The sequence below is a fragment of the Myotis daubentonii genome, chromosome 2, assembly GCF_963259705.1.
Source record: "Myotis daubentonii chromosome 2, mMyoDau2.1, whole genome shotgun sequence".
NCBI lineage: Eukaryota > Metazoa > Chordata > Mammalia > Chiroptera > Vespertilionidae > Myotis > Myotis daubentonii.
Genome location: NC_081841.1, coordinates 21744184 through 21771949, shown reverse-complemented (window position 1 = coordinate 21771949; position 27766 = coordinate 21744184). Strand labels below are relative to the sequence as shown.

The 27766-nt window shown below is 45.4% G+C and overlaps 1 protein-coding gene, 1 long non-coding RNA gene and 1 other non-coding gene across 5 annotated transcripts; 1 reads left to right on the top strand and 2 right to left on the bottom strand.

The window, feature by feature from the left end:
* Positions 1-895: 895 nt before the first annotated feature.
* NCAPD2 (non-SMC condensin I complex subunit D2) lies at positions 896-27766 on the bottom strand. 3 transcript variants are annotated; one of them, XM_059682018.1, is made up of 32 exons: positions 26991-27766; positions 26110-26259; positions 19950-20025; positions 18909-18967; positions 18251-18432; positions 17824-17966; positions 15629-15756; positions 15432-15555; positions 15106-15253; positions 13710-13907; positions 13231-13365; positions 13053-13140; positions 12782-12962; positions 11556-11680; positions 10973-11212; positions 10001-10175; positions 9615-9699; positions 7319-7452; positions 6854-6986; positions 6670-6754; positions 6425-6592; positions 5994-6163; positions 5178-5289; positions 4979-5102; positions 4743-4898; positions 4206-4383; positions 4021-4115; positions 2782-2862; positions 2460-2643; positions 1709-1835; positions 1452-1607; positions 896-1220 (listed from the first exon to the last, which is right to left on the bottom strand). In XM_059682018.1, the coding sequence occupies exons 2-32, from the start codon at positions 26234-26236 to the stop codon at positions 1135-1137; spliced, it is 4203 nt and encodes a 1400-aa protein (XP_059538001.1). In that variant the 5' UTR covers positions 26237-26259; positions 26991-27766; the 3' UTR covers positions 896-1134. The 3 variants fall into 3 exon arrangements, with proteins under 3 accessions (XP_059538001.1, XP_059538003.1, XP_059538004.1); XM_059682020.1 differs by having other exon boundaries at positions 10973-11203; XM_059682021.1 differs by lacking the exons at positions 17824-17966; positions 18251-18432; positions 18909-18967; ... (1 more) ...; positions 26110-26259; positions 26991-27766 and having other exon boundaries at positions 15432-15566; positions 15629-15753.
* LOC132227194 (uncharacterized) lies at positions 13303-14424 on the top strand. Its single transcript, XR_009451145.1, has 2 exons — positions 13303-13432; positions 13694-14424. It is a non-coding gene; the product is annotated as an uncharacterized LOC132227194 (long non-coding RNA).
* On the bottom strand, positions 18509-18837 carry LOC132229078 (small nucleolar RNA U85). The gene has a single exon (XR_009451642.1). It is a non-coding gene; the product is annotated as a small nucleolar RNA U85 (small nucleolar RNA).

Here is a 27766-nt window from a genome sequence, read left to right as displayed (position 1 = left end):
CTCCATGCTCCTGCACTGCCCAAAGCATGTGTCCGAGGTACTGGCTTCCCCTCTGCCTCCATTTTTTATTACTGTCTCCTGTTAAAAAACACACCAATAGAGCTCAGTGCCTCAGTGCCCACTGACGCAGTCTGTTGTCATGACAGCAAGCTCAGCCTCCATTTCCAGGTGACTCAGCAGATAATTGGGGAGGTAGAAGGGGTGACAGGCTTCAGGTGGCTGCACATTAGCAGCACCTGCACCCTAGGGGCTGACTTCCTGCAGACCCCGTACCATGGGGAGGAGTTCCAGGTGCACAGACACTGTTTCAAGATTGTCTAAGCTGGAGGGGATTGTGACCTGACCTTCCATCAGCCAGGCCAGGCACCTGTCTTTAGATAGGACTAGGGAGCACAAGTGGGGGTGGGGCCAGGACACAGAGGAAGCCACCTTTGGCCTAGAGTAGGGTTTTTCAAGCTCAGCACTATTGATTGACATTTGGGAGCAAACAATTCTTTGTGAGGTCTGTCCTGTACATTGTAGGGTATTTAGCATCACTCCTGGCCTCTGCCCACTAGGTGCTGATGGCACCCCTCCCCTCTAGGTGGTGATAACAAAAAAGGTCTCCACACATTGCCAGATGCCTGCTAGAGGGCAAAAAGTTGCCCCCAGGTTAATAAGCACAGAGCTGGAGACTGGACACTACACATTCCGCACAGTGGAGCAATGTCGTCACTTGTGCAGGTAGGGAGGTTGAGAAGGGAAAGAGGAGGCACTGAGGAACATGAGTTATCAGACCTTGAGGTGGGCCCCGTACCCCTGGGCTCATCTCTCTTTCTGGATCAATAACACTACGTGCTGCCTGCACCTGGGCTAATGTGAAAGATGAAACAAAGACACGCTTAGGAAAAATGTCTAAAAGTATAAAAACATTTATTCATTACAAAACAAGGAGACTGGCAAACATATTCTAGTGAAAGCAGCTCAACTCACTTTAGTTAGGCTGGCTTAAGAGAAATGCCTTACATATAAAAATGATTTACGTATTAAAAGTCTGAAGAGACAGGCAAACAAGTATTTGACAAGAGGAATGGAATTCAAGGTCACCCCACAAGATACCCTACACAGCAGGGATGGGAGCAGGCAAGCCAATCTCTAGGATCGGTGCTTGCGAGAAGATGCTCGGCGGATGGGGGTAGTTTTCTTCGGAGTCTCATCTTCCGTCATCTCTGCTGAAAGCTCTATTCCAATAATTGGAGGAACGAGAAAAAGCTGAGTCACAAAGGTGGTGAGCAATAGATCTCAGAGAACAAATGGGACAGGCCCAGCCACACTACAGAATAAAGTCCAAACTACAGGGAGGAAGACGACTGGGGGGAGGGGGGAGACAGTGGGTGGAGGATCTACACAGCAGGACCCCATGGAAACCAGTCCCCATCCCCCAAGCTGTGCCCCTCCTAGGCCTGCCATACCTTCCTCGCTGGACTCATCACTCGAGAAGACAATTTTGGGTTTCTTCTTCCTAACTTGCTGCTGGGTGTTTGGCTGCCGACGGGCAGTGCGGCGGGGCTCAGGTGTGACAAAGTCGTTGTCTGAGGCTGCAGAAGCCAGATGCTGGTGCCTAGAGACTAGAAAAGGCAGAAGCATGAGTGTAAAAGAAAAAAAAAAGAACCTCTACCTGAGAGGAGGGCTGGGCTGGTTTCTCCACCCATGGGGCGGCCTCACATACCGGAGGACTGTTTCTTGGCTGCTGGGGTTTTCTGGCTATCCCCTTGGCCAATCTCAAGTTCCTCTATCGCATCCAACCCTCTTGTGTGACAGGCCCGAAGCTTCTGCTCAAATTCATCTACTACAGCCTGGAGAGGAAGAGATTGAGATCAGGCTTGGAAATAGTTATGTCTATAATTAAAAAGAAACAAGGCCATGAAGACATGGTGAAACCTTAAAACTGGAAATGTAAAAAGATCAGTGGTTGCTGCTGGGGGTTGGGGGAGGGAGAAAGGGGTGCATGGGGAGCACAGAGGGTTTTTAGGGCAGTGAAACTATTCTGTATGATATTGTAATGGTAGACTCATACATTTGTCCAGAACTACAGATGTACAAGCAACAATAGTGAACCTAAAGTAAACTATGGATTTTGGATGACAGTCCATGGAAGTTCATCAATTGTAACAAATGTGTCACTCTGGAGGGATATTGATAATGGAGGCGGCAGAGGGCATATGTGGGGGCAGAGGGCATATGGGAGAACTCTATACTTTCCACTCATGTTTGCTATGAACTTAAAACTGCTCTAAAAAATAAAGTCTATTAAGACAAAGAGAAAAAGAAACAGGAATTGGAGACAGAAAGATCTGGTCTCAGGTCACCCTGGTTACTGGGGTGCAGTCACGCCGGGGATGAGGAGGGCAGCACTGTGGGGGAAGAGCCTCAGAAGGCCCGGCTGCACGAACTAGCCCGGAACGCAGGAAGCGGCCCACCTTGCTCTCGGGCTTGGCTCCTCGGCGCAGCTTGCCCACAACTGACAAAAAAGCACTGAAGACAGACTCATCTGACAGTTTATCTCCAAAGCATTCAAAATTGTCCAGCATCTTGCGGAGGCCTCGCTCTGTGAGGGGCAGCTGTGACACACAGTAGGCCAGGTCGCGGTACTGCCGCTCGGTTCTGCAGACGGGAAAGGCCTTGTGAGGAGCATCGAGACAGAGGCAGTAAAGGCCCACCCTCGCCCTCCCTCAGCCCAGGATGCTCTTTCTACTGCAGGGCCCCTCCTCAGCACCAAGAAGCCTCTGGAAGGCAGCATACCGGGCCGTGCGGAACCGCTGACACAGCTTCTCCACCAGGCTCTCGGTCTGCTTGTCCTTGGTGATGTAGGAGAGCAGCTGCCTGCAGGAGGTGGGATGCTCATGAGCTATCGCAGGGCAGCTTTATACCCACCACCACCACCAGCCCCACCCTTCCCCTAGCACTAGCCCCTGTCAATCTCTTGCCTTAGTAGAATCTTCTCTGGCGTGGCCCACGCCTACCGCACTACTCATTCCTTCTGCCTTCTCCCAGAGAAGGGTCCATCCCACTCCCCTGAGGAATTTTCACTGTGAATGTAAATTTGTAACAAAAACAGCTGCCATCTAGTTAATACTATGGGCCTACCACCATGCCAGGAACTTATCTTACCGAATCTTCTCGAGAACCAGCGCATGTACGGTGGTGGTTCCTTAAGATTATAATGGAGCTAAAAAATCCCTACCACCTATTATAGCTGTCGTAACATCGAAGCACAACGCAGCTCTCTGTGCCTGTGTGGATGCTGGTGTAAACTCACTACTCTGCCAGGAGTATACCATATACATACAATTACGTACAGTACATAATACATGATGATAATAATCTGTTATTGGCTTATGTATTTAATGTATTATACTTTTAATCATTTTATTTATTTAAGTATAATTAGTTGATTTCAGAGAAGGAGGGAGGGAGAGAAACAGTAAGGATGAGAATAATCAATCGGTTGCCTTCTGTATGCGCCCCACTGGGGATCAAGCCAACAACCTGGGCATGTGCCCTTGACCGGAATCGAACCTGGGACCCTTCAGTCCACAGGCCAACACTCTATCCACTGAGCCAAACCAACTAGAGCTAATCATTACTTTAACATATACTCTATTTATTAAAGAAAAGTTTGCTGTAAAACACAATGCTGTTACCTGGCAGCAGCCTCATACCTCTTGTGTTTACTATGTACTTGGCTGCACCATTTTCCCTTGTGCTTGATTTACCCTCACGTGGTTTGCACAGGAACACGCTGTACAGGCTTGTAGCCTCGGAGCAATGGGCTATCATATAGCCTAGGTGTGCAGCAGACTATACCATCTAGGTTTCTATTCGTGCACGCTGATGTTCATTTCACACAATGATGAAATTGCCTAACCATGCATTTCTCAGCCAGTATTCCTGTTAGGTGGCACATGACCGTGCAGGTCTGTTTGATTGCTAAGCCTGTGCTAGGTGAAAAAATATGCCCCAAGGCCCAGGGAACCATACTTCATGATGGTGTGAAAAGGCTCTTCCTTCACCCCTCCCTCAGGGTCTGACAGGCGGCTGATAATATCTGGAAGCAAGTTATAGATTGCATTGCCCTGTAACAGAGAATCATGTTAAAGATATGAGGTGACCTACATGTTCCCTCGGCAGCAAACCCCAAGCCTCCCTGCCTCCCCGCCTCTCACCTTGTGGGAAAGCTCATTGAAGAAGTTCTTGGCCAGGGCAGCGATCTGAGGCACAGGGTCAATGAGCAGCACAGCCATCTCGCTAACCTGTCCTTTCACCTTCACCATGTCCTTGAGGATCAGGTGGGTCATCACCAGCCCTGCTGTTTTCCGCACTTGCTGAGCTGGGTCCCGGAGACTAGGAATAAAACCGCGTCATTGGGACCAACACCATGGGCTATACCCCGACACTAGTAGAAAAGCCCTCAGCAGGAACTAGTACCCCTTCTTACTGATTCTAGAAGAAGCTAGAAAGTTGTCTAGAGCTGAAAGGTGGAATTGAGGAAAGAGGTCAAGCTTTAGCCAAGGCTTTAACAGTTAGTTTGTCAATCCCTTTCAGGTCATACGTAGCCAGGGCCTGTACAGGTCAAGTACAAAGCAGATGTTCCAGGGTGACCCTAAAGGCTAGGGAAATACAGCTTCAGTGATTCTCATACTGACTTAACTAGACCCTCCCAGAGCGGGCAGGACTGCTCACACTTGTGAAGGGTCTCTTACCGAGCATACAGATGAGGAGTCCAGGGGTCCACCAGGTTGGGGAAGCGGATGGCCAGGTCCCCAGTAGCTATCATGATGTTAGACCGGAGAATGGGGAGCGAGGACTTTTCTAGCATGGTGAACAGAAGACGAAGCTGGGAGTCACAGAAAGTGGCACTAGGGGCAAGGAGATGATCATTAGGGAGCTCATGCCATCTTCATCCTCCTTGAGAAGGCGTACCAACACCAGGGTCTACCTGATCATGCAGAACTTGCCAAGGGTAAGCGACGCAGCTGCACAGAGCTCTGGATTGCTATAGAGGCCAGGGTTGTTGCAGACTTTAAGCAGAAGTGGAACAAAGGCAGCCAACATCTGTTCGCCTATTGGAAGAAGAATTCTAGGTTTGGGATAGGTTATCTCAGTTGGGGAGAAGGTCACTCAGCAATTCTTCTTACCACCTAACAGTTCCATCTCACAGATATTGCGGATTAGTTCTGCCTCTGTGTCATCAGCAGTGGCCCCAACCAGTCCCATCTCCTCCTCCATGGTGGTCTCAGTGCTTGTATTCTAATGGGAAAGAAGCCAGAGATTATGGGTGATCAGAGACTAGTTTTTATTCCAGCCTAACCTTCATTTTGCATAAATATCTGGGAAAAGGTGAATTCTGCAAAACCATTCATAGAATTATCTGTAGAGGAAGAAGTCCTGAATTTAAGAGGAAAAGAATTAGGTTCCCTATATATGCTTTTAAATTGCCAAAGCATATTCCTACATCTCTTAACTCATCCTCATAAAGTAACTGATTTCCTGTAAATGGCAAATAGATGGATCACACAAGACAATGGTTCAAGGTCATAGAGAAGGTCAGACTTTACCCCACTGCTGCAAGGCTGTGTCTTATATGTTTGCAAGACATCGCTGCCTCTAGTGGAGAGAATACAAGGTCCCGTCAGGTGGCAGGCCCAGTCACGAAAGCTGATGGGTATGTGCATGTTCTGACAAACACTGCCTCAAGCAGAGCCTCTACTTTATGCTGAGGATCTAAGTGCTCTGTATTTACACAGAACTTTCTCGGGTGATCGTGGGCACATTGTTCCATCTTTGTTCTCACTCATCTCAGAGTAGTAGCCACAAGGAGGCAGCGTCGTCTCATTTCATTTCTTAGCAGGAAGAAACAGAGTTCCCGGAAGGAAGTGGGAATGCCCTGAGGCCTTGAAACAAGTCTGGGGAATGCCTGGGACATGAACCCCAGTGCCCAGGCGCTCCTTTACCTTCTCCTTCGGCTCTTTAGTTTTATTCTCCCGTTCTTCCCGAAGAACTCGGCGACGACAAAGCTCTCCACTGACGGCCTGTTCCAAATGTACCAGCTGCTGCAGAGCCACATCCCCAGCCAGGGACAGCAGGTTCATCAGCAGGAAAGTGGGGAGCATGGGGGTCTCCTCTGCGGGGGAGGAAAGGCAGGGAGAAAAAGACATAATCAAGTCTCTCAGGACGCTGCCTCCTGTTTCCACCGATCTTCTCCTTGCTCAGGTACTTCCCAAGCTAGTGAAGCAAGAGATGGGGCGGGGGAATCGTGGTGATGCCTGGTCCAACTTGAGTGATAAAAAAGCAAGTGTGGGCTGAGGGGTCAGGAGTTGTTGTAGGAAGTGGTGGTGGCAGTGGCTTCTGGCCACTGGGCCCACTGACCCTCCTGCCCACTTACTCGGGTCACCCTGGGGGTTGCTCTTCTCCACGAGCTTCTCCAGGGCCTGCTTCGCACATCTCTGCAATATCTGGGCACAGATCACCTCGGGGCCCTCTGCCAGCTGGTAAATGAGGGTCACAGCCACCTCTTTGAAGGGGATCCAGAGTGGGTCTGGGTGGACAAAGCCTGCACAGGAGAAGAGAGAAGTTGCCCACCACAGACAAAGGACTCAGTTCTGCCCAAGGCCCTTCATGACAGCTCACCTTTTGTGACCATCTCCTGTAGTCGCTCAAATAACCTATGTTCCTGCGGCAGCCGGAAGGGAGGGTTACGTTTGCCCAGGGAAGGCTGTTGGGAACAGAAAGACAGCGTGTGGGTGTGTGGAGGTGGATAAAAGGACCCCCCCCCCCCCCGACTCCTTAGTTTGGATGTAGCCACCCTACATACCTTTCTCCTGTCAGAGATGTTGGCAATGGCAAGGCACACCTGCTGGGCCAGCCTGTAGTCCTGTGGAAACTTCTCTTCCAGCCCTATGCTCACCAGTGTGTCTAAGTTGCTACCCACAATTTCTGGTTTTCCTCTAGGGGAAGAAACCATAGTTAAAGCTAGTCACGGACAGGACTCTGGGACAAAGCCGGGGTAGGTAGGTACCTATGCCCCACACAGGGCTTCCAGAGCCTAGCAACACTACAGAGGCTCTGACCCAGGCCGCCCCTCGGAATCCCTTTCTCTCCCGATGCCACTATTTCTCCAGGCAGGGGTGCTGGTACTTTCACTATCTTATTTTCCATGTAGGTAGCCAGCTCAAACAGGGCGCAGCGGGGCTTAACTACTATTACTGAAGGATAGAGCGCCTTCTCAGAACCTCCCGTTCCTCTCTCAGCTGACTGCCCGTCTGGATTTGAGCCTTACCGTGACATCATTCCAAGAAGCATGACGGAGGAACAGCGCTCCAGCGGGGAGCAGGGGACCTTCTCAGTTGCCCGCTCCCAAAGCAGCTGGGTCACGGCCGGTTTCAATTCATCCTTCTGCACAAACTCACAGAGCTGAAGAGAAAAAAAAGGGCTGAGGCTAAAAGGTATCAATTGCCCTGGTCCTTGGTCCACTTCTCTGCAGAGAATAGGAGAACCTGAGGTGGGGAAAAGCAATACTCCGGAATGGAAATGGAAGGAGGAGGCTCAAAATGTAAAGTCGTTTGGGGAGGTACTTCCTGTTCCGCTACTTTTCTACTCTCATGTCATCAAAACTACGTTCATTAGGATGACATACTGAAGCTGACCTTGTTGAGCTCCATGTGCTCTCTAGTTCTGACTACTTTCTAGCTGTTACTACAAACCCAACATGTCTAAAATGGAAGCCTTCCTTGCCTTTTCATTTTGCCAGTGATTGGTACCAATACTCTCTTAGTCCCATATGCTTAAAATTTCAGTTATCTAATTTTTAAAAATTTATTTTTTATTGGCTTCAGAGAGGAAGGGAGAGGGAGAGAGATAGAAACATCAATGATGAGAGAGAATCATTGATTGGCTGCCTCCTGCACGCCTCCTACTGGGGATCGAGCCTGCAACGTGGGCAATGGGCCCCGGACCGGAATTGAACCTGGGGCCCTTCAGTCTGTAGGCTGACGCTCTGTCCACTAAGCCAAACCAGCCAGGGCAGTTACCTAATTTTTTATTAATCAGTCACTTAGTCCTACCTATTCTTCAACATTTGTCTTCCAAAGTTCAATTCTATAGCTTTCCCTCCACTCCCAGGGCCTAGCCCTACCTTGTCACTGAACACCAAAACAGCCTCCAGGGACCTTCCTGTGCCCCATCTCTGCTCCAACCAACTTGAATGCTTGTATGCTACTGTTGGGCCGTCTCCACTTCCTAATGCCACACCATGGCTGCCAATTAGAAGGCTCTCTCCTTTGCCTACTTTAGGGGCTTGGACCAAGAGCTAGAACATGGGCTCTCGGGCCAGTCACCACCACCAGGCTCTTTTCCTCTTCCAGCAGGGAGACAAACGTGCTGGCAGGAGTGCTCCTGCCAGTGGAAGCTGGTGGTCCGCACCACCTCCACCTTTTGTCCCCACAATCCAAATGCTTCAGGGCAGATCTGTCTAAAATGCTGGGGTCCCTGGCTAACAAGATTAAAGTCCTAGACTCTGGAAAGGCATCCAGGGACTTTCGGTTTTGTTTCAACTCACACCCCAGCTTTATCGTCTTTTCCAGATAACAATTTTGAGCTGGAACATTATCTTCCTCATTTTACAACATAGACTGTGCCCTTTCTTGGCTTTCTGTCTGGAAGGCTTCCCTCCTTTTTCTAATTCTCTAAATCCTACTTATCAAGACCCAACTTGAGTCCTACTGCCTTCAGGAAGCTTTCCTTGCCCATTCCACCTCACACTGCTCTGTCCCACTCTGCATTCATCAGTGTAACATATAAGTTATGAGTGTGTTTTCTGGAGCTCTTCTGCCTGAGTTCAAATCTCAAACTTTGCCGCTAATTAGCTTTATATAGCCAAGTTCTTTCATTTCTTTGTGACTCAGATTTCTCATTGTAAAATATAGATAATAGAATTACCACACAGGATTGCTGTGAGGATAAAACACGTTAATATGAGTAAAGCGTTAATAATGCTTAGAATATACAGTGTTATTATATTACTACTAGAGGCCCAGTGCATGAAATCGTGCGTGAGTAGAGTCCCTAGGCCTAGCCTGCGATCGGGGCCATGTCCCCGCCCCTCCGTGACACTCCCTGCTCTGCGATGATTGCTGCCGAAGCCCTGCAAAGCTCCGTGACGCTCACTGCTGCCCACCGCAGCTCAACAGTCCCCAGTCATTGTCCCCACCCCCCCTCCTCTGTTCGCTGTGGTTCCCTGTTTGCCATGCTGCGATTGGAGCCTGCAGGACGGGGGTGGTGGGGAGGGACCGAGAAGTGGTCAATGCACCTCATGGTGACTGGTCAAGCAGTCGTTCTGGTCGTTCCGCTTATGGTCCTGCCCTTTTATTATATACGATTGCTACTATAACCATTGCCTCGGCTGCATATTTGACAAGTGGTTTATGTATTTTGGCTACTAACTAGACTGTTGGTTCTTTTTAATTTGGAAACTTAGAAGCAAATAGTCTTATCCTTTGTGGGGCTGAATAAATTGCTGAACACACAGTAATCACTAATACCTGTTGAATGAATAAAGAGGAAGTGAGGGGACTTACAATTTCCTCAAGACATTGAATTGTCCCAACTGAGGCATCCACTAGCAGCAAAGAGAGATTCTGAATCAAAACCTGCGCCTTGGCTCTGGGGGAAGAACAAAGATTAGGGGTCATTAGAAGACTGATCACCGAATCCTGTAAACAGGTGATTAGGGCTACTAGCACCTCCCCCCCCTGCCGCCCCGCACCCCAGGGCCAATAGTGCTTAGGGTGGGTTTCACTGAAAGGTCAGCCCCGCTCTGAGCCCCACTCCGAGCCCACTCTATAGACCTACTGCTTACACATTCAGAACTCCTCTAGAAGGATGCCCCCCAATTCTCAGGAGACTAGAAATATTGAGAAGCTGACCTTAGAAAAGTCAGCAAAGGCAAAAGTACCCCATATACCTGGCAGAGTCCCCTTTGGGGTTGAGGTAAAGTTGGCGGTAGGCATTAAGCACAGCTTCCCGGATACCAGGCTCCTTAGACCAGATGAGAGGCAGCATGCGGCGTACCCCAAACAGGGCCTGAGGTACCCCAAATTGGAATGCCATCACAAAGAATTCAATCACCTCCTGTACCACTGAGAGAACACACGAATGTCACCCATGTGCTTGGCAAAACTGTCCTCCTCCGAAATCAAGACAGAACTTTCTGATGTAGCAACACACAAGATCTTCCTCATTTTCCCTGAGACTGCTGTCTCCTAGAATGCCTTATCCTGAAATACCACATGCAGTAAAAAGGTAAGCGCCATGAGGCTATACAAAGCAAACAAAAAAAGAATTCCTTATATGTAGCAAACAACCAAAAAAAGAGAATTTTTAAAAAAAATTGATTTTGAGAGAGAGGAAGGGGGAGATAAAGAAACATCAATGTAAGGGTGAAACATTGATCAGGTGCCTCCTGCACACCCCCTACCTGGGATTGAGCCTGAAACCTGGGCATATGCCCACCCGGAATCCAACCAGCAACCTTTTGGTATATAGGACGATGCCCAACCAACTGAGCCACACTGGCCAGGGCAAGAATTCCTTCCTTCCTTTTATTTGTTAATTTAAAATATGTTTTTATTAATTTCAGAGAGAGGGGAAGAGAGTGGTAGGGATAAAAACATAAAGGATGAGAGACAATTTTCAATCAGCTGCCTCTTGCACACCCCGCAAAAGGGGATTGAGCCCACAACCCGGGCAATGTGCCGCAACCGGAATGAACTGTAACCTCCTGGTTCATGGGTCAACGCTCAATCACTGAGCCACACAGGCTGGGCAAGGATTCCTTTCTTTTAAAGGAGCAGCTAGGTATCAATAATATATGGACAAGACTGATTTTTCCAACCTCAAGACCCATCCTTACAGAAAGGAACTTGGTATACCACACCTGTGGTTGTGTTTTCATACATCATCTTGCTGATGATGCCAATGGCCTCTGTAATCTTCAGAGAGAAGTTATAGGCATCCTGCAGATACTGCACCAGCATCTCTTGCTTTACCAGTTCATCTTTTCCCTTGGATTTCTCAGGCTCTGACACACTGGGATTGTCTTTATAATCAGTCTGTCCTGGGCCCATGTTCTCTGCAGATGCCGGGGGACTCTTCTCCTGTGTGGAAGCTGATGCACCTAGGAGTTAGAGCATGTTCAAGATGAGGAAATTCAACATCTATAACATCCTGGATATTTCTCTTCAAAAAAAAGGTACAAGTTTAGAACCTATTCTAAATATTAGTTCATTTCTCAAAAAAAGATTCCTGAAGTTCTCAGTGGTTTGGAAATACCCTTTCACAGCCTGTGACTATCAATCTTGGCCTTTGGGTGCCTCCATTACAGAGCAGAAGCATTGCCAACTCCCCTTGGGCCTCTTTTAGCACCAGGTTCTGTTAGGTAGGCCCATGTCTGGCATAAAGTAAATGGTCCATGAACACTAGTTGAAATGTTCTGTTTGTTGACGAAGAAAGGGAATTACCTTTAAAAATAGTTCCTAAGAGATTCAGAAATCTGGTCTCCTCCGACTCCTCTGGGTCCATATGATTGAAGGGTTCAGACTCCTGGAAGTGGCTTAGGGCTTCTCGGGTGAGAATGATGGCCTGCCTAAAAGAACATCAACTGTCACCAACTTAGCACCCATAAAAGCATCACTGCAGCCTTTTGAAGAAAAAAAGTATAATTGACATATAAGAGTGTCACTGTAGACTTAAGGAAGTTACATGATAATCCCATCAAGCACCTAGACCTACTATCCCAAGGAAAAGAAGCACTTCTCACACTTATGCACCTAAGAAGGGGTGGAGCTCAAATACTTATTTCTGAAGTGATAAGGCTTAACTATAGTCTTCAAAACACTCAAATAAAGCCTTTAAATTTTAAAAATCACAAACATCTGTTTAAAAATTTTGCCAAGAGAAAATGTGGAAAAAATTAACTTTCAATACAATGGGATTATATGTAGCTACATTCTATTCATATTTAGCCCTTTCTGAACAGCCTAATTAAGTGAGAAGTAAATAAATAACTGTGGCCAAGGTTTAAGAATACCTGATGACATCTCTAAGGTCTGTTTCTGCAAAGCTGCTTCAAAGTTCTTGTGGTCTTTGCTGGAAGCAGCAGATGGATGTTTCCCTCTTGGTCAGGGCACATACTTATATTTACAGGTTTTCTCTTCAAAGAGGGACTTTTGTTATCTTTAATGCAATGCTATTTATATTTAGTAATTTTAGTAGTTTCTCTTAAGCATTTGCAAAAGTCCAACAGTAGCCCTAGCCAGTTTGGCTCACTGCATAGTGTCAGCCTGCGGACCCAAGGGTCCCGGGTTTGATTCTGGTCAAGGGTACATAGCTCGGTTGCAGGCTCCTCCCTGGCCCAGGTCCTGAAGGGCCTGTGCAGGGGGCAACCAATGGATGCCTTTCTCTCACATTGGTATTTCTTCTGTCTTTCCCTCTCTCTTCCACTCTCTAAAAATCAGTGGAAAAATATCCTCGGTGAGGATTAAAAAAAAAGTCGAAAAGCATGCTTAATTGTGGACTATGCCTTTGGTATAAATCTGATGTTCAGACCATTACTACAGTGAAAACACGTAACATCACCTGGTGGCAGCATACTCTAAGTACAGTTCATTTTAAAGAAACATTGTTTCTCGAAGGTTAAACACTAAACCTAAACAGGCCATTAGGGAATATCTCATTCTTCACATACTTGTAACTAGCTTTGGCAAGTAACTGACGGATGCGTCCTTTCACCTCTTCTGTGGTCTCTGTAGTAGCAATTTTTTCAGGAATCTCCTCTTCTTCCTGGGGAGGTGTGAGCAGCTGTCGTAAGGTAGACTTCAACTCTGGCAGCATGGCTTCCCACTCCTCCTCGGGGTCCAGCACTGCGGCTGAATGAGAAAGTCTCACTTAGACTCTTTCACTGGTGTTTCTGCTGCAGGGAGGACTGTCTGGGGTGGGATTCCTACGCATTAACTCACAAGCAACTGCAGTTTGCCTCTGTGCCCTCATCTCTTGTAATTTCTGGGTTTCCTTCTGCAGCGGTCCAGCAAGGTCAGTATCGCTAAGCTGTCAAGGTAAAATGAGCGTCAGGGTCACCAAGTCACAGAATTCCATCCCCCGTTTCCTTTCTCTTTTGGATGGCCCAGCTCTACTTACCTTGCAGGAAAAGGGATTATTGGTGAGAAAACTGGCCAGCAGCTGGATAGCGTTTTTACATACTAGCACCGACTTGTCTGCCAGACGGCCCACTGCCAAGGCCACCACTGCCTGGAATCGTGTCAGCGGGAGAGCCTATGTGGGATACAAAAAGAATCAGCTCACATCCCACATCATCCTTTCTGCTCAAGATGTTCTTGAAGTAACTTTAAATGAGCTACCTATTCATTCCTACTTATATCTGTGGGATATAAAATAATTAAGGAGTACTCTTTGTAGTAGTTAAGACACAGTACAGTCCTTAAGTGGAGCCAGACATCCTTGCCCTTTGGCAGACAAAGACCTTTATTACTGGTAGTAACCACCTGAATTCTAGACTCTTGTTTGGGACAGATTTTTTTTTTGACACTGATTCCTCTTTTCTCTGGCCTATACATCGAGTGGTACCATGTATCTTTATTAGGTAGAAGGCTGTTCACCTTCTGCTGGACGATTCGGGTGAAGAGTTGCAAAACACGGCTTCGTACAAAGGAATTGACATCATGGCCATGGGCTTGCAGGGTGTCCAAGAACTGGTCTCTGGTGTCTCGGGCTGCTTCCTCCAGCTGATCACCATTCAGAACCTGCAGTATCATCTCTGCCATGGCTGCGAGCACAGCATTGCGCATCATGTAATTCTGAGAGAGAAATGAAGTTGGTATAAGCCTCTGCATCCACTACTCACTTTCCCTTTCCTAATTCTTAAGCCTGTCCAGGCACTCAGAAGGGGCAAGGCCCTTTAGTCAAGGTTAAACTTGCTTGTCTTAGCTGTAACTTTCCCTGGAAAAATCTGAATCCCAGAGGAGCTTTGTTTGCTCAGAGAAGGATGTAGAGACAAAATAAACAAGAGCCAAAAACCATTTCCCCGCTAAGGTTCATCCAGGTAATCATGGTGGTAGCTGAATATGAAATTGAATTTACCCCCAATATACATTTGAAAAGCATTAATGACTACCTTTCACCACCTTTGATCCTTACTAATAAATGCGCCCTTCCCTCCCACTCCTCTATTTTACTGACAGAAAAGGAAACACAGAGAAATAGAAATCAGACCTATAGTGCCAGCAAGTCCATTACAGAATCTGGTAGAGAAAAGGGTTTAGGGTTATTTTCTAGGCCAAGAGCCAGAGAAGGGGGTCTTGAACAAGAAGTTAACAATAAATTAGATGAACAAGCGGGCCGTCTTTGTCCTTGATATTATTCACCTAGGAGTGCCCTGCATTAGTTTGGGAAATGACCAGGTTGGCATTCAGGGATAGAAGAGAATTGAGCCAGGCTGGTATGGCTCATTGGTTGAATGTCGACCTATGAACCAGAAGGTCACGATTTGATGCCTAATTTTGGGCTCAAACCCCTAGTACAGGGGGCAGACAATCAATGATTCTCTCTCACCATTGATGTTTTTTCTCTCTCCCTCCCCTCCCTCTCTGAAATCAATTAAAAAAAAATATATATATATGTATATTTCTAAAAAGAGAGACTTGAGAGAGGTGACATGGATTGGCTGGAGAAAGTTTACTGTATTGAGGAAGAAAGGCAAGCCAGATGGTAGGAAGAAGCTTCATCCTGAGAAAGAAACGGATGGGATTCAGAATCACAGCTGTCACTCTCTCTGAACTTAAGCTGTGGAACTGTCACCTCCCCTACCAGACCTAGAGAACACCAATGTGACACTGAAATAGGCTCTTTATTTAATAAACTTTATCTGCCTCTCTACGGGAAGGAAGTGCCACAGTGATAAGACCAGACAACTCGACTTCATGTGAAAGCTACCTCCTTGGTAAAAAAACATACATAAATCCCCAGAAAACCTGAGATTCCCAGTGTACCACCTACCTCTCCATCCAGGTGATCTAGCAAAATGCACATGCTGGACATCAGGATGGCTGGGATACGTTCTGCTAGTTCTGTCAAGAAGGCTGCAAAGCCCTTTGCCCCTGTAGGGTCCCGACTCAGCTCCTGGGGACACTTCTGTCCAATCTCTCTATGCAGGAAAGAAAACAGCCACAGCAAGATACTCAATTCCCAGTAAGAGGAGGTAAGACCGGTATCTAATAGCTGAAGGAATCTAGTATTGCACAGAGAATATACTGTATTTCTAATCTTTCCTTATGTTCTCCCTGAGAGAAATGAGAATTAGAAACGTAGAAGCGAAGAGTTACCTTACAATCTCTCCCACTATGCTCTTCATTCCATAATCAGTGGCCCACAGACTCACAGCTGCCACCAGTACAGGTGCCAGGTGTTCAAAGTGCTGCAGCATCTGGATGATTTTCACTGTGGCACCTGTGGAAGTACTAAACATGAGGAATTATGGGCAAAGTGAAAAGGGTAGGGGCACAGTGAAGGGCTAACTTACTGAGCATATGGTTGTAATGTGTCAAGGCGACACCAAGCAGGCGTGTTATGGCTTCCCGGGTAGAGCGGTTCTTCTGGTGACTAATGGTGGGGTTCTCCAGAAGGCGGTAACAGCAACCAGTAACCAAACTGAGAAAGGAACAAAGTGAGATGACGAAATCTGGAGTCAATTATTTTGGGGTCTGCCTCATTCATTCTATTTCTACTGCCACCAAAGTCAAGGTCTTCTAGTTTTCTTCATTTATCTATACCACCTTCTATACCAATTTGCTTTGCTGACCTCAGATAGGTACTTGGTCCTTTGAGATTACCAACCTTAAACCAGTTAGGATGCCTGTACAGAACCTGAATACAGGGGTGCGCAAAAGTCCGGTTTACAGTTGTGAGTATGTGAAAGAGTTTATTCGTGTATTATTTATTATTGCACTATTTTTTTTTAAAATGCATTTCCTCACTTTTTTTTAAAAAATATATTTTATTGATTTTTTACAGAGAGGAAGGGAGAGAGATAGAGAGTTAGAAACATCGATGAGAGAGAAACATCGATCAGCTGCCTCCTGCACATCTCCTACTGGGGATGTGCCCGCAACCCAGGTACATGCCCTTGACCGGAATCGAACCTGGGACCTTTCAGTCCGCAGGCAGACGCTCTATCAACTGAGCCAAACCGGTTTCGGCTATTATTGCACTATTTACCATACAAACAACTATACACCTACTTTGCCCACCCCTGTATATGATAAAAGATAGGACAAAATCACCAATGACTTCTCATTGTTAAACATAAGTCAATTCAGTCCTTAGCTTAATCAACTTTTCAGCTCCATTTGACATAGTTGGTCACTCCTTTCTCCAAAAGAAACATGCTTCATATGGCTTCTAGAATGCCAGAGTCTCCTCTCAGTTTCTTTGTCTGATCCCTCCTCATCACCCCACCTTCTTAATGCTGAAGTATCCCAGGGTATAGTCTTTGGATTTCTGCTCTATTGTGGCTACTTACTGATTAATAATCTCCTTCAGTCTTATGGCTATAAAAACATATATTCCCAAATGTGTACCTCTAGGCCACACCTCTCTCCTGGGCTCCAGATCTGTACATTCCCCATCTGAATCTGACATTATTTGGATATCTAATAAGCACCTCAAACTCTGTATGTTTAAAACAAAACTTCTAATGGTCTTCCCCAAAACACACCCCCATAGCCTTCCCCATGTTTCAGTTAGACAATTCCATTCTTCCAAATGCTCCGATTTCGTCATCCTCCCTCAAACCTCACACACATCTGTCACCTCATCTTGTAAGCTCTACCCTTAAGAAAATAAAGTATGAACTACAACCACTTCTCTTTATCTCCACTAATACTCTCTGGTCTAAATTATCATCATCTCTTGCCCAAGTTACTGCAATAGCCTCCTAACTGGTCTTCCACTTCTTTCCCTCCATAGTCTGTGTCAGCACAACAGCCAAGATGGCCCTGTTAAAGACCGAGAAAAGAACACCCGTTTCCCTGCTCGGAACCCTTGAGGGATCCCACCTCACTCTAAGAAATGCCAATTACCATGAAGACCTACAAGCATCTGCAGTTTGGCTCCCCCATGCCCGCCCTGACCTATAACCCATCCCTCTCTCTGGCCTCATTGCTAGTCCTTGTACTCGCTGGACACGCTCCCTCCTCAGGGTCCTTGCCCTCTCATGGCTCTGATGACTTCCTCGGGGTCTTTGCTCAAATGTCACTGAGTCAGAGATCTTGCCAGAACGACTGAATTAAAATCACAACCTTCTTCCATTAAATGCTCCCCCGCCCCATTTTTCTCCATAGTAATAAGCCATAAAATATACTATATATTCTTATTTTAAAAATTGGCTTCTGCTCTATAAAATAAACTGAGGGCAAAAATTTTTGTTTCTGGTGCCTATAATGATACCAACTATGCACCTAGGAGATTCTCAGTAAATAATGTTTCATGAATGAATACATGGGTATTAAAGACGAGAAATTAGAAAAAAAAGATGGGAAATTCACAGCAGTTTCTAACATTCATTATCTACTTCCTAATAACTTAATGTTTTGAGTATATTTCTAGTATATTACAGATACAACTGAGGCATGAAATGAAGTATTTACAAGGTAGGTCCAGCAAAAGAGCCCTCATCCACATAGCTCAGTATCATCTGTAGTTGTTTTAACTGCCTACCTGACAAATTCCTCTTCAATTATTGAGTGGTTCCATAGGTGACGAATGTCCAACTGGAGCAGCTGTGTTAAAAGCTGAAGAATTGGTTGCCTCTCTTCTTCCCAGTCAAAGCCATGGGCTGACTTGGCCCTGGCTTTCTTGCCCTAAAAAAAGATCATGTATACATTTAGAAAAATAAGAAAAAAAGTCAAGATCTGCTAGTCTGAGTGCCAAAGCTAACCAGTATCGAGACAAGATAGAAGGTAATACACAGGAGACATAAGTTCCAAAATAGAGAAAAGCTGATTGTCACGGAAGGGTATGTTGTGATACTTTTGAGCATAAACCCTAAATAAGAACAGAAAAGAGTTTCAGAATCATTGGGTTTCCTTCTTTCCTATCAATTCACCCATCCTTCCTATTAAATGAGCCAGGAACTCTAAGTTACCTTCCCACCAAGGTCCAGGTCCACGAGATTCGTCTGGGTGGTCATAGTCTCAAAGGATTCCAAGAGGCGTACCAGAGCATAGCAGTTCATTTTGAGGGCATTTAGGTGGGCGCTTCTATCTGATACACTCAAAGTTGCGTCATCGAGGACAGCTGGAAGTTCCTGAGCGTGGCGGGATACCACTGCCAGGGTCAGAATCGGAGTCAGTTTCATTCCCTTTCCTCATAGTACCCCACCCTCCAAACACCCTGCACGCGCAGCCATCAGATTACCAAAGATCTGTGTTTCATTTCTCAGTGGCCACAACACCAGCTAAGTCCTTTGGGACCCTTGACCCTGATACCATGAACATGCCTTGTCCCTCCCTACTCACTCCAGTTACCACAATTTCTTCCTGGCAACTGGGAAGAAATATCTCCATGAAAAAGAGATAGTTCAAAAGCAGGAAGAATTTCTTGTTGGTCTGCCCTTACAGTGAACACACATAACTCTGTATTGCCCACCAAGATTACAGACCTAATAGGTCAAAGGTCCCTGGGCTTAGCCAAACCAACTGAATCACCAAAGCCTTGATATCATCATGTGGCTGATAAAATGTAGTAAACAAACAACAAACACTTTCTATCCCATTCTTGCCCCTCCCACCCCCCATACACACCTTTTATCAGGAATTCCAGGGCATCTTCCTTGAGGCCAGGATCTATACTTCGAAAGTGACTATGAGGGAAAGAAAGTGCAAGGGTTGAGACAGGAACCTGCAGAGCCCATTCTAACAGATCAGATCTAACTTGAAGAACCTAATGGCGCCCTAACCGGTTTGGATCATTGGATAGAGCGTCGGCCTACGGACTGAAAGGTCCCAGGTTCGATTCCGGCCAAGGGCATGTACCTTGGTTGCAGGCACATCCCCTGTAGGAGGTGTGCAGGAGGCAGCTGATCGATGTTTCTTACTCTCTATCCCTCTCCTCTCTGTGAAAAATCAATAAAATATATTTTTAAAAAAAGAACCTAATGGCTAAAAATACATGTGAAATTGCTCAACTGAAAAAATATGGTGGCAAGTTGGTGTAAATGCTCATCAGTAGAGATATCAGCACCCAGAACAATTTTTTTAAAATATATTTTTATTGATTTCAGAGAGGAAGGGAGAGGAAGAGAGAGAAACATCAATGATGAGAGAGAATCATTGATCGGTTGCTTCCTGCAAGCCCCACACTTGGGATCGAGCCTGTGACCCAGGCATTTGGCCTTGACCAGAATCGAACCTGAGACCTTTCAGTCCGCAGGCTGATGCTCTATCCACTGAGCCAAACCAGCTAGGATGCACCCAGAACAATTTATCAATGAACATAATTTAGAATTTCAGGACTAACATGCAAAGTTAGTTCAAACAGCCACCAGTTCTTTCTTTCTTTTTTAAAATAAATAAATAAATAAGTAAGTAAGTATTTATTTATTTATTTTAAATATATTTTATCGATTTTTTACAGAGAGGAAGGGAGAGGGATAGAGAGCTAGAAATATCAATGAGAGAGAAACATCAGTCAGCTGCCTCCTGCACACCTCCCACTGGGGATGTGCCCGCAACAAAGGTACATGCCCTTGGCCGGAATCGAACCTGGGACCTTTCAGTCCGCAGGCCTGAACCAGTTAGGGCGCCACCAGTTCTTTTTAAAACACCAGTGAGTACTTTACTTACTGTAGAATGCTGTAGACAGTATCAAAGTGCTCCAGCATGGCCAGAGGCCCCTGAGCTCGGAAGGCAGCCTGAAAAGCTATAAAGATGAAAGAATCTGATCAATACAGAGGGGAGAGGCACTTTTGGCTCATTCTATTCATGGCAGAAAATTGAGTTAATTGTTTTTATTGGCAGAATCACAAAACAGTTCATTTCAATGTAACCTATTATAATATCTTACATTTTGTCCTGTTTTATAAGTAAAGCCTTTCATCATATTTCTGAGCTAGACAAAGCAGACAGTATTACACCTATTTTATGGGAAAAGAAATGGTCAAAAAGTAGTTATGTGACCTGTCTAGCTTACAGTAGTTAGTAGTGAAATAATTTTAATTTTGAAATTATTAATTAATCTATAAATCTTATTTGAATTTTGCCAGTTGTAGCTATGCCCCTTTCTGGTTCAGGATCCTATCTAGCACACCACAGTGCATTCAGCTGTTGTCTCCTCTAATCTTTCTTTCATGATCTTGACACTTTCGAAGTGTACTAGCCAGTTATTCTTTAGAATGTCTCTCAGTTTGGGTTTGTCTGATATTGTCTCATGATTAGAGTGAGGTTAGATTAATTTGCATTTTTATTAAATTACCATGGAAGGGAGGTTGGGTCCTTCAGATGCATCATACAAACAAGTATGTGATGTCAATGTCTTAGTATTGGTGATGTTAACTTTGATTATTTAGTGTTTGTCAGGTGTCTCCACTGTAAAGTTACTATTTTACCCTTTGCAAATAATAAGTATCTTGTGGGGAGATACTTAGAAACTATGCAAATATCCTGTTTCTTATCATATTCGCCCACTAATCTAAGCATCTATTAATAATTCTTGCCTGCCACAATTATTATTGTGATATTTTCTAAATGGTGACTTTTCTATCTCCATCATTCCTTTTACACTTACTAATGGGAATGCCACTATGAGGATGAGCTGTGCCTTTCCCCTCATTTATTTATTTATATCAGAGTGGATTCATGGATATTTCTTTTATTCTGTGTCTTAATCCATTCGTATTACTATTTATTTTGTTGCTCAAATCATCCCAAACTTGACTATTGGTAGCTCCTTTAACTTGGCCTGTGTCCTGACATGCCTCCTGCACTTGTACTCTTGTACTTTTTTGTACCACATGATGTTCCAGCTCATCTTATACTTTCACTGACGCTGTTCTGGCATCAACATTCTCAACAGAATTCTGGTTCCTTTTATGAGAGTATGTAGAAAGCAAGTTCTAGGCACTAGTTAGGCTTACTGCTATTGGAGTATCATTGCTTTTAGACCCTCTCAGTAGAGAAAAGCAGGATATATACTTATGTATGTCTCTGTCTATATTAAACACGTGAGTTCATTGACGTATTAGCTTAGTTAACCTAGTAAACACATAAAGCAGTTTTAGAATTACTAACCCACACCTTATAAAATATAAATTTACTGCCCTGGCTGGTGTTCTCAGTGGTTAGACATTGGCCCACACACTGAAGGGTGGCAGATTCAATTCCCAGGCAAGGGCATGTACCTGGGTTGCAGGCTGGATCCCTGGCCCTGGTTGGGGCGAGTTTGGGAGGCAACCAATCGATGTTCTCCCTCACATTGATCTTTCGCTCTCTCTAAAAAATCAATAGAAAAAATATCCTCAGGTAAGGATTAACAAAAACAAGCAAACAAAAAACCCCACCAAAACAACACAAGCAAACAAACACACCACCATGCTGGCTATTTTTACTTTAAACTTATGAGTTACTAGAGGCCTGGTGCATGAATTCGTGCACAGGTGGGGTCCGTCCATCCAGCTGGCCCACCAGGATCTGGCTGATCAGCCGGGGGGAGGGGCCCCGGGCGGTTGGTGGGCCCGCCCTGCCCCCTGGTTGAAGGGACAATTTGCATATTAGCCTTTTATTATATAGGATTATTTCTTAAGCCTTTTACAAATCCCTAAGGTTACTCACTTTCTTCTTGGCAATGTTTCACTTTCCTCTGCTTATGACATCAAGACCTCCTTTCTTAACTCACCCTCAGTTAAAGGCATCACTTCCCATCTCACGGAGAAAACAGAATTGTGACAGAAGAGAACTTCTAGCTGCCCCAAGCTCTGTATTTACCGCACTACCTGCATCTGTGCTCATAGACTCCTTCCTTCTCTTTTGCTACTGCACATAAACTGTCCATGCTCTAATAAAACCATTTCCCACCTATGTACCAGACCACATACTCTTACCTACTAAAATATATTGTTCCAATAATTGTTTCCTCTCCCTTCTGCATCATTAGCTTTTCCCTCTCTGATCATTTCCATTCAGCACAGACACATGTAATGCTGCCCATCTTACCAAAAATGTCCCCCATTGACTCTACCTCCCCTTTTAGCTACCATCCCATTTCTCTGATACCCCTTAAAGCAAAACGAAAAGTTATCTAAACTTACCACCATCTCTAATCTCTCTCCTCCCATTTTTTCATAAGCCTATACCACCGTTTCTCTGAAACAGCTTTTATCACGGTTGCCAGCAACTGCCAAATCGCTAAATTCAGTAATCTCAATTTGCAGTTGATCTTTCCTTTTTGAAATGTTCTCTTAATGTAGCTCCCACTTAGTGCCTTAATTCACTTTCTGCTTCAATAATTGGTCCTTGGTTTCTTCTACAGGTTCTTTCTCCTCTCTCCAGCCTTTAAATAAATATATTTTTATTGATTTCAGAGAGGAAGGGAGAGGGAGATAAAAACATCAATGATGAAAGAGAATCATTCATTGATTGGCTGCCTTCTGCACACTCCCTACTGGGGATCAAGCCTGCTACCTGGGTATATGCCCTCACAGGGAACTGAACTGTGATTTACTGGTTCATAGGTCAATGCTCAATTATTGAGCCATGACGGCCGGGTTCTGCAGCCTTTAAAGCTTGGACTTGTTTCTGGTTTTATGACTTCAAATTGTTTTTCTTCTCCAACTGCTTTCACTCCAATCTCATGACTTTAAATGCCCTCTACATGCTGAAAATTAAATCTCAAATATCTTTAGCTGGAACCTCTCCCCTGAATTCCACAGTCTAAATCTGCTCCTCTCACATCCTGGTCTCAATAAATTACAACTCCATTCTTCTAGTTGCTCAAGTCAAAAGACTTGCAATCCCTTCTTTTTTTCTAGCCCTATAAATCCAATCTGATCCGACAATAATCCTATTGGCTTTACTTTCAAAATATACTCAGGCCCTGATCAGGGAGCTCAGTTGGTTAGAGTGTCATCCTGATATGACAAAGTTTTGGGTTCAATCCCGTCAGGGCACATATAAGAACCAACCAATGAATGCATAAATGAGCGGAACAACAAATCAGTATTCCTCTCCCTTCCCCCCTCTCTCTAAAATCAATTAAAAAAACACACACACAAAATATTCAGAATCTAACTCTTTATGATTCCCCTCCACTGCTATCATCCCAGGCAAGCTACCGGTTACTGTAATAGCCTATTACTCTCCCTGCTTCTTCCCTTGCCCTTTACAGAGAGTCTCTGTTCAACAGAGTAATCCTTTTTTTTTTATATTTTATTGATTTTTCACAGAGAGGAAGGGAGAGAGACAGAGAGAGTTAGAAACATCGATCAGCCGCCTCCTGCACATCCCCCAACGGGGATGTGCCCGCAACCCAGGTACATGCCCTTGACCGGAATCGAACCCGGGACCCCCCAGTCCGCAGGCCGACGCTCTATCCACTCAGCCAAACCGGTTTCGGCTAGAGTAATCCTTTTAATTTTTGTTTTGTTAATCCTTACCCAAGGATATTTTTCCATTGATTTTTAGAGAGAGTGGAAGGGAGCAGTAGAGAAACACTGATGTGAGAGAGACACATCAATTGGTTGCCTCCCACAAGCTCACTAACCAGAGCAGGTGCAACAGAGGTAAGTGCCCTTGACTGGAAATGGAATCCTTGACTCTTTAGTCCTCAGGCTGACATGCTATGCACTGGCTTTTCTGTCTGCTTGGAATGCCCTGCCTTGAGATCTGCATAGATCACTCCCTCACTTTTAAGATCTCTGATCAAATGTCACCTATAAGCAGGCTTTCTCCAATCATCCAACACAAAATGCCAGTCCCTGCCAATGGCACACCTTATCTTTTTCATCTTGTTTTACTTTTCTTGTTGGCACTTACAACCACCCGGCATACTCCATATTTGCTTATTACTTGTTGAGAGCCTTGAGAAAACTGTCATCTTGTCTGTTTTGTTTACTATTGTGTTGCCTAGAACAGTGCCTGGCACATAGCATGTCCTCAGTATATACCTGTTGAACAAATCAAATGATCTGATTTTGGATATTTATAAAACTTATATTGAGGATTTTAAACACCAAAAGCAATGCAAGTGTTATTTAAAGACTCTTAAAGAGAGGGACCATCCATTTAAAAAAATAATGCATTATAATAACTGAAGAACAGTTTGCTATAGTGTGCAACATGTGCAATTGGTGATACATATATCTACGCAATAAGGACAGAACAGTCTGTGACACTGTTGATTGGCCGCCCATCAGTCAGTCGACCTCCACACTCCACCTTATTCCTTGTTTACCAAATGGCGATATGTTCGGGTTTAGGGAGACTAAACCTAGGTAATAATCTTGATTAATTTAGCCAATTTTAGTAATTCCATTTCTCTTACTAGTAATTAGTTAGGGAAATAGCACATGATCCAATTATGGCTAAATCTGTTGGGAAGTTTCTGGTAAAAATTTTTAAAGAGAAAGAAAAAGCACAAGATAGAATGGCTAAGAGGAGATAAAGGGGAGTTTGTCAGATTATCAAGATGCTGCATTAACTGACCCTCCTGTTGAAGAAGATAGTAAGTGAAGTACAGTGGGGCCTTGACTTACGAGTGTCCCGACTAACAAGTTTTTCGAGATATGAGCCGTCTCTTAGCCGATTTTTTGCTTTGAGTTGCGAGCTAAAATTCGGGTTACGAGCCAGCTTCAGATACCCCACCGCTAGTTGGTGCAGCGAACGTCACAGCGAACGCCACAATATCAGCCCAGCATCACGTGTCTCACTCGTTCACTGTTGATTTGACATACGAGTAATTTGAGTTATGAGCTCCGTCACGGAACGAATTAAACTCGTAAGTCAAGGCCCCACTGTATGTTATTATTTTTATCTTTACACATGGGGAAAACTGATGCATGGAGAGACCAAGTAACTTGTCCAAGGTCAGAGTGGGACAGCCAGGATTCAAATTCAGGCAACTTGGCTCCAGAGTCTTAATCTCTACTTTGTGAATCTCTCCAAAGCAATCTAACTGATGCACAACCACTTCCAGTGACAGTATGGGTCTTGCTTGATAATACATAAATTGTTCTCGGTCATCTATAGGTTTCCATGGGTAACTGCATTGCACATATATTCTAGTGTTGCAGCTGTACATATATACAGTGGGGCCTTGACTTACGAGAGTCCCGACTAATGAGTTTTTCGAGATACGAGCCATCTTTCAGACGATTTTTTGCTTTGAGTTGCGAGCTAAAATTCGGGTTACGAGCCATCTTCAGATACCCCACCGCTAGTTGGCGCAGCGAACGTCACAGTGAACGCCACAACATCAGCCCAGCATCACGTGTCTCACTCGTTCACAATTGATTTGACATATAAGTAATTTGAGTTACGAGCTCTGTCACGGAACGAATTAAACTCGTAAGTCAGGGCCCCACTGTATTATGTTTTTTCCCATTATTGCACACTCTTGGAAACAAGAGTTCTAGACTCTAAAAATAAAGTTTTACTTGAAACAGGTCAGGTAAAGTCCCAGACACTCTGAGAAAGCTATCTTCTCCTGTACCCCTTAAATCTACTTATTTCAGCATATGTAAAGAGGTAAAGACCTGAAATAATCCCCCCCGCCCCTGCCCCGCCACCCATATACACTAAGGATGTTTATTGAATAACTGAGATAAGGTGGTCAATGAGTGCATTCTTCCTGTAATGCATCCCATGCAATGCTGAGGAGGAAATATTAGGGAAAATGAAAGAGTTTCCTTGCCCTTATGGAGCTTAGTGGTGTAGTGGAACAGACAGACAATTTGATTACATGTGGAATGGTTGTTTTGAAGTGCTAGGCACAGTGCCAGCTATGGAGTCTTACCTTTAAGCTGTGAGGGAAGATTTCTGACGGACAGTACCTCTTGCACAACATACTGATTCACCCCTCCACTTTTCAACAATTCCTCTGGGGTTAAGGGCAGATGGAACTCACAGAGTTGGGGAGACATCCTTCTCCCACTGGCTCACAGGGCTGGGAACCAAACAGAAAATATCTAAGGCCTATCTTTTCTTCTAGTTCTCCTCTCCCTCCCAGTATAGAGTGATTTTTAGTCTTACATCATGCAGGTAACATCTTAGAGGATATGAGATCAACCCAGGAGTAGAATCTCATTTCACTCATGACTCTGCCACTTGGTCATGTCATGGACCTCATCTGTACAATGGGGTTACTAGTTTCTGGTCACTGTACATAGGTGCCCTGAGTCAAGGGGTACTAAAGTGTGGAAAGAACTATCAATCCCGTGTTTGCATTATGATTTGTTTTTATGGACAAAGCTTATTAAGTAGAATGTCTCTCCTGAGACCAGAACAATGGCCTGGCATGTGGGTTTCCTGGCTCCAGAATGGGAGAGCATTAAAATTTATTACATGTTTACTGTATGCCAGGGCCTATTAGGCTATTTGAATAGACCATATCTGATTTAATTCTTCGGATCCCACTCTCATGGAGTACATAACACAGCCCAATTAACAGATGATGAAAATGAGGCTAAGAAAGCTTAAGCCTTAAAGCAAGAGACTCACGCAAATTCTGCCGCAGAACTATCAGACTGTTTCTACCACATCGTACCCCCAGGATATGCCCACTAGACCTCCCTGCCTCTCGCAGGCCGCCTAACACCGCGTCCTATTACCCGTGCCCCCGGGACCCTATTTTCCCAGTCTTTCCATCATCCGCTCTCCATTACCCCCACATCTTACCCGAGAGCCTCACCGGTCGTTCCTGGGACTCGGGTAGTGGAGCTGAAATGGAGAAAACCGGGCGTGCAAAATACGCACCAATCAGCGGGGCAGCACTCAAGCGGGCAGAGAAACCGGCCAATCCCCGGCAGGCGGAGGCAAAAACCTGCCTCTGAGCCGGGCGACGCGCGGGCAAAGCCACAAATGTAGAGTTCAAATCCCAACGGCCGCAAGAGGACCAATCGCGACGCTCGCTGCAGAGGCCGACCAATCACAGCGCAGGATCCGGAAAGCCGGGCCGCGCCGCCTAGAGAGGGGCGGGGCCTCGTTACAGAATCTGGACTCCAGCGCCCTAATCTTGCGGCTGCTGCCTTCCCTGCTTGGTCCTTGCCCTCAGTCGGTGGGGAGGAGGCCCGGCAGTGTCCGCCAGGGGTGCCGCGTTCCTAGCTGGGCAGCGGTAGAGCCCCTGGAGTAGTGACCCACTCAGTCAAACCCAGGACTGGAGCCAAGTCCAGGCCGGGACTGAGAAGGTTTAGGATCTAGTCCGGGTTCCGCCATTTCCTCTGCTGCGTGACGTCCAGCAAGTCACTTCACTCAGGAGCCCGATTTTCTCCTCTGTACAATAGGGGTAGTAAAAAAAAAAAAAAAGCGACAGCGCAAAACTGCTGTGAAGCATAGAAAAAGGAAGCTCTGGGTTCCAGGGTCTGAAACATCTCCCTCGCAGCTGAGGGACGGCCAAGGAAACAAAAGAATGAATTTTCTTGAAATCCAGTTTGGGGACACACGACGGAGAGACT

Bases quoted from the DNA above. Each gene is read 5' to 3' on its own strand.
- NCAPD2 (XM_059682018.1), bottom strand. From the start codon at position 26,236: ATGTCTCCCCAACTCTGTGAGTTCCATCTGCCCTTAACCCCAGAGGAA. The intron at 15,757-17,823 runs GTAGGCAGTTAA...TTCCTTTCTCAG, and splicing joins ATTGAAGAGGAATTTGTCAG to TTTGGTTACTGGTTGCTGTT. The intron at 1,608-1,708 runs GTATGTGAGGCC...TGCCTTTTCTAG, and splicing joins AGCCAAGAAACAGTCCTCCG to TCTCTAGGCACCAGCATCTG.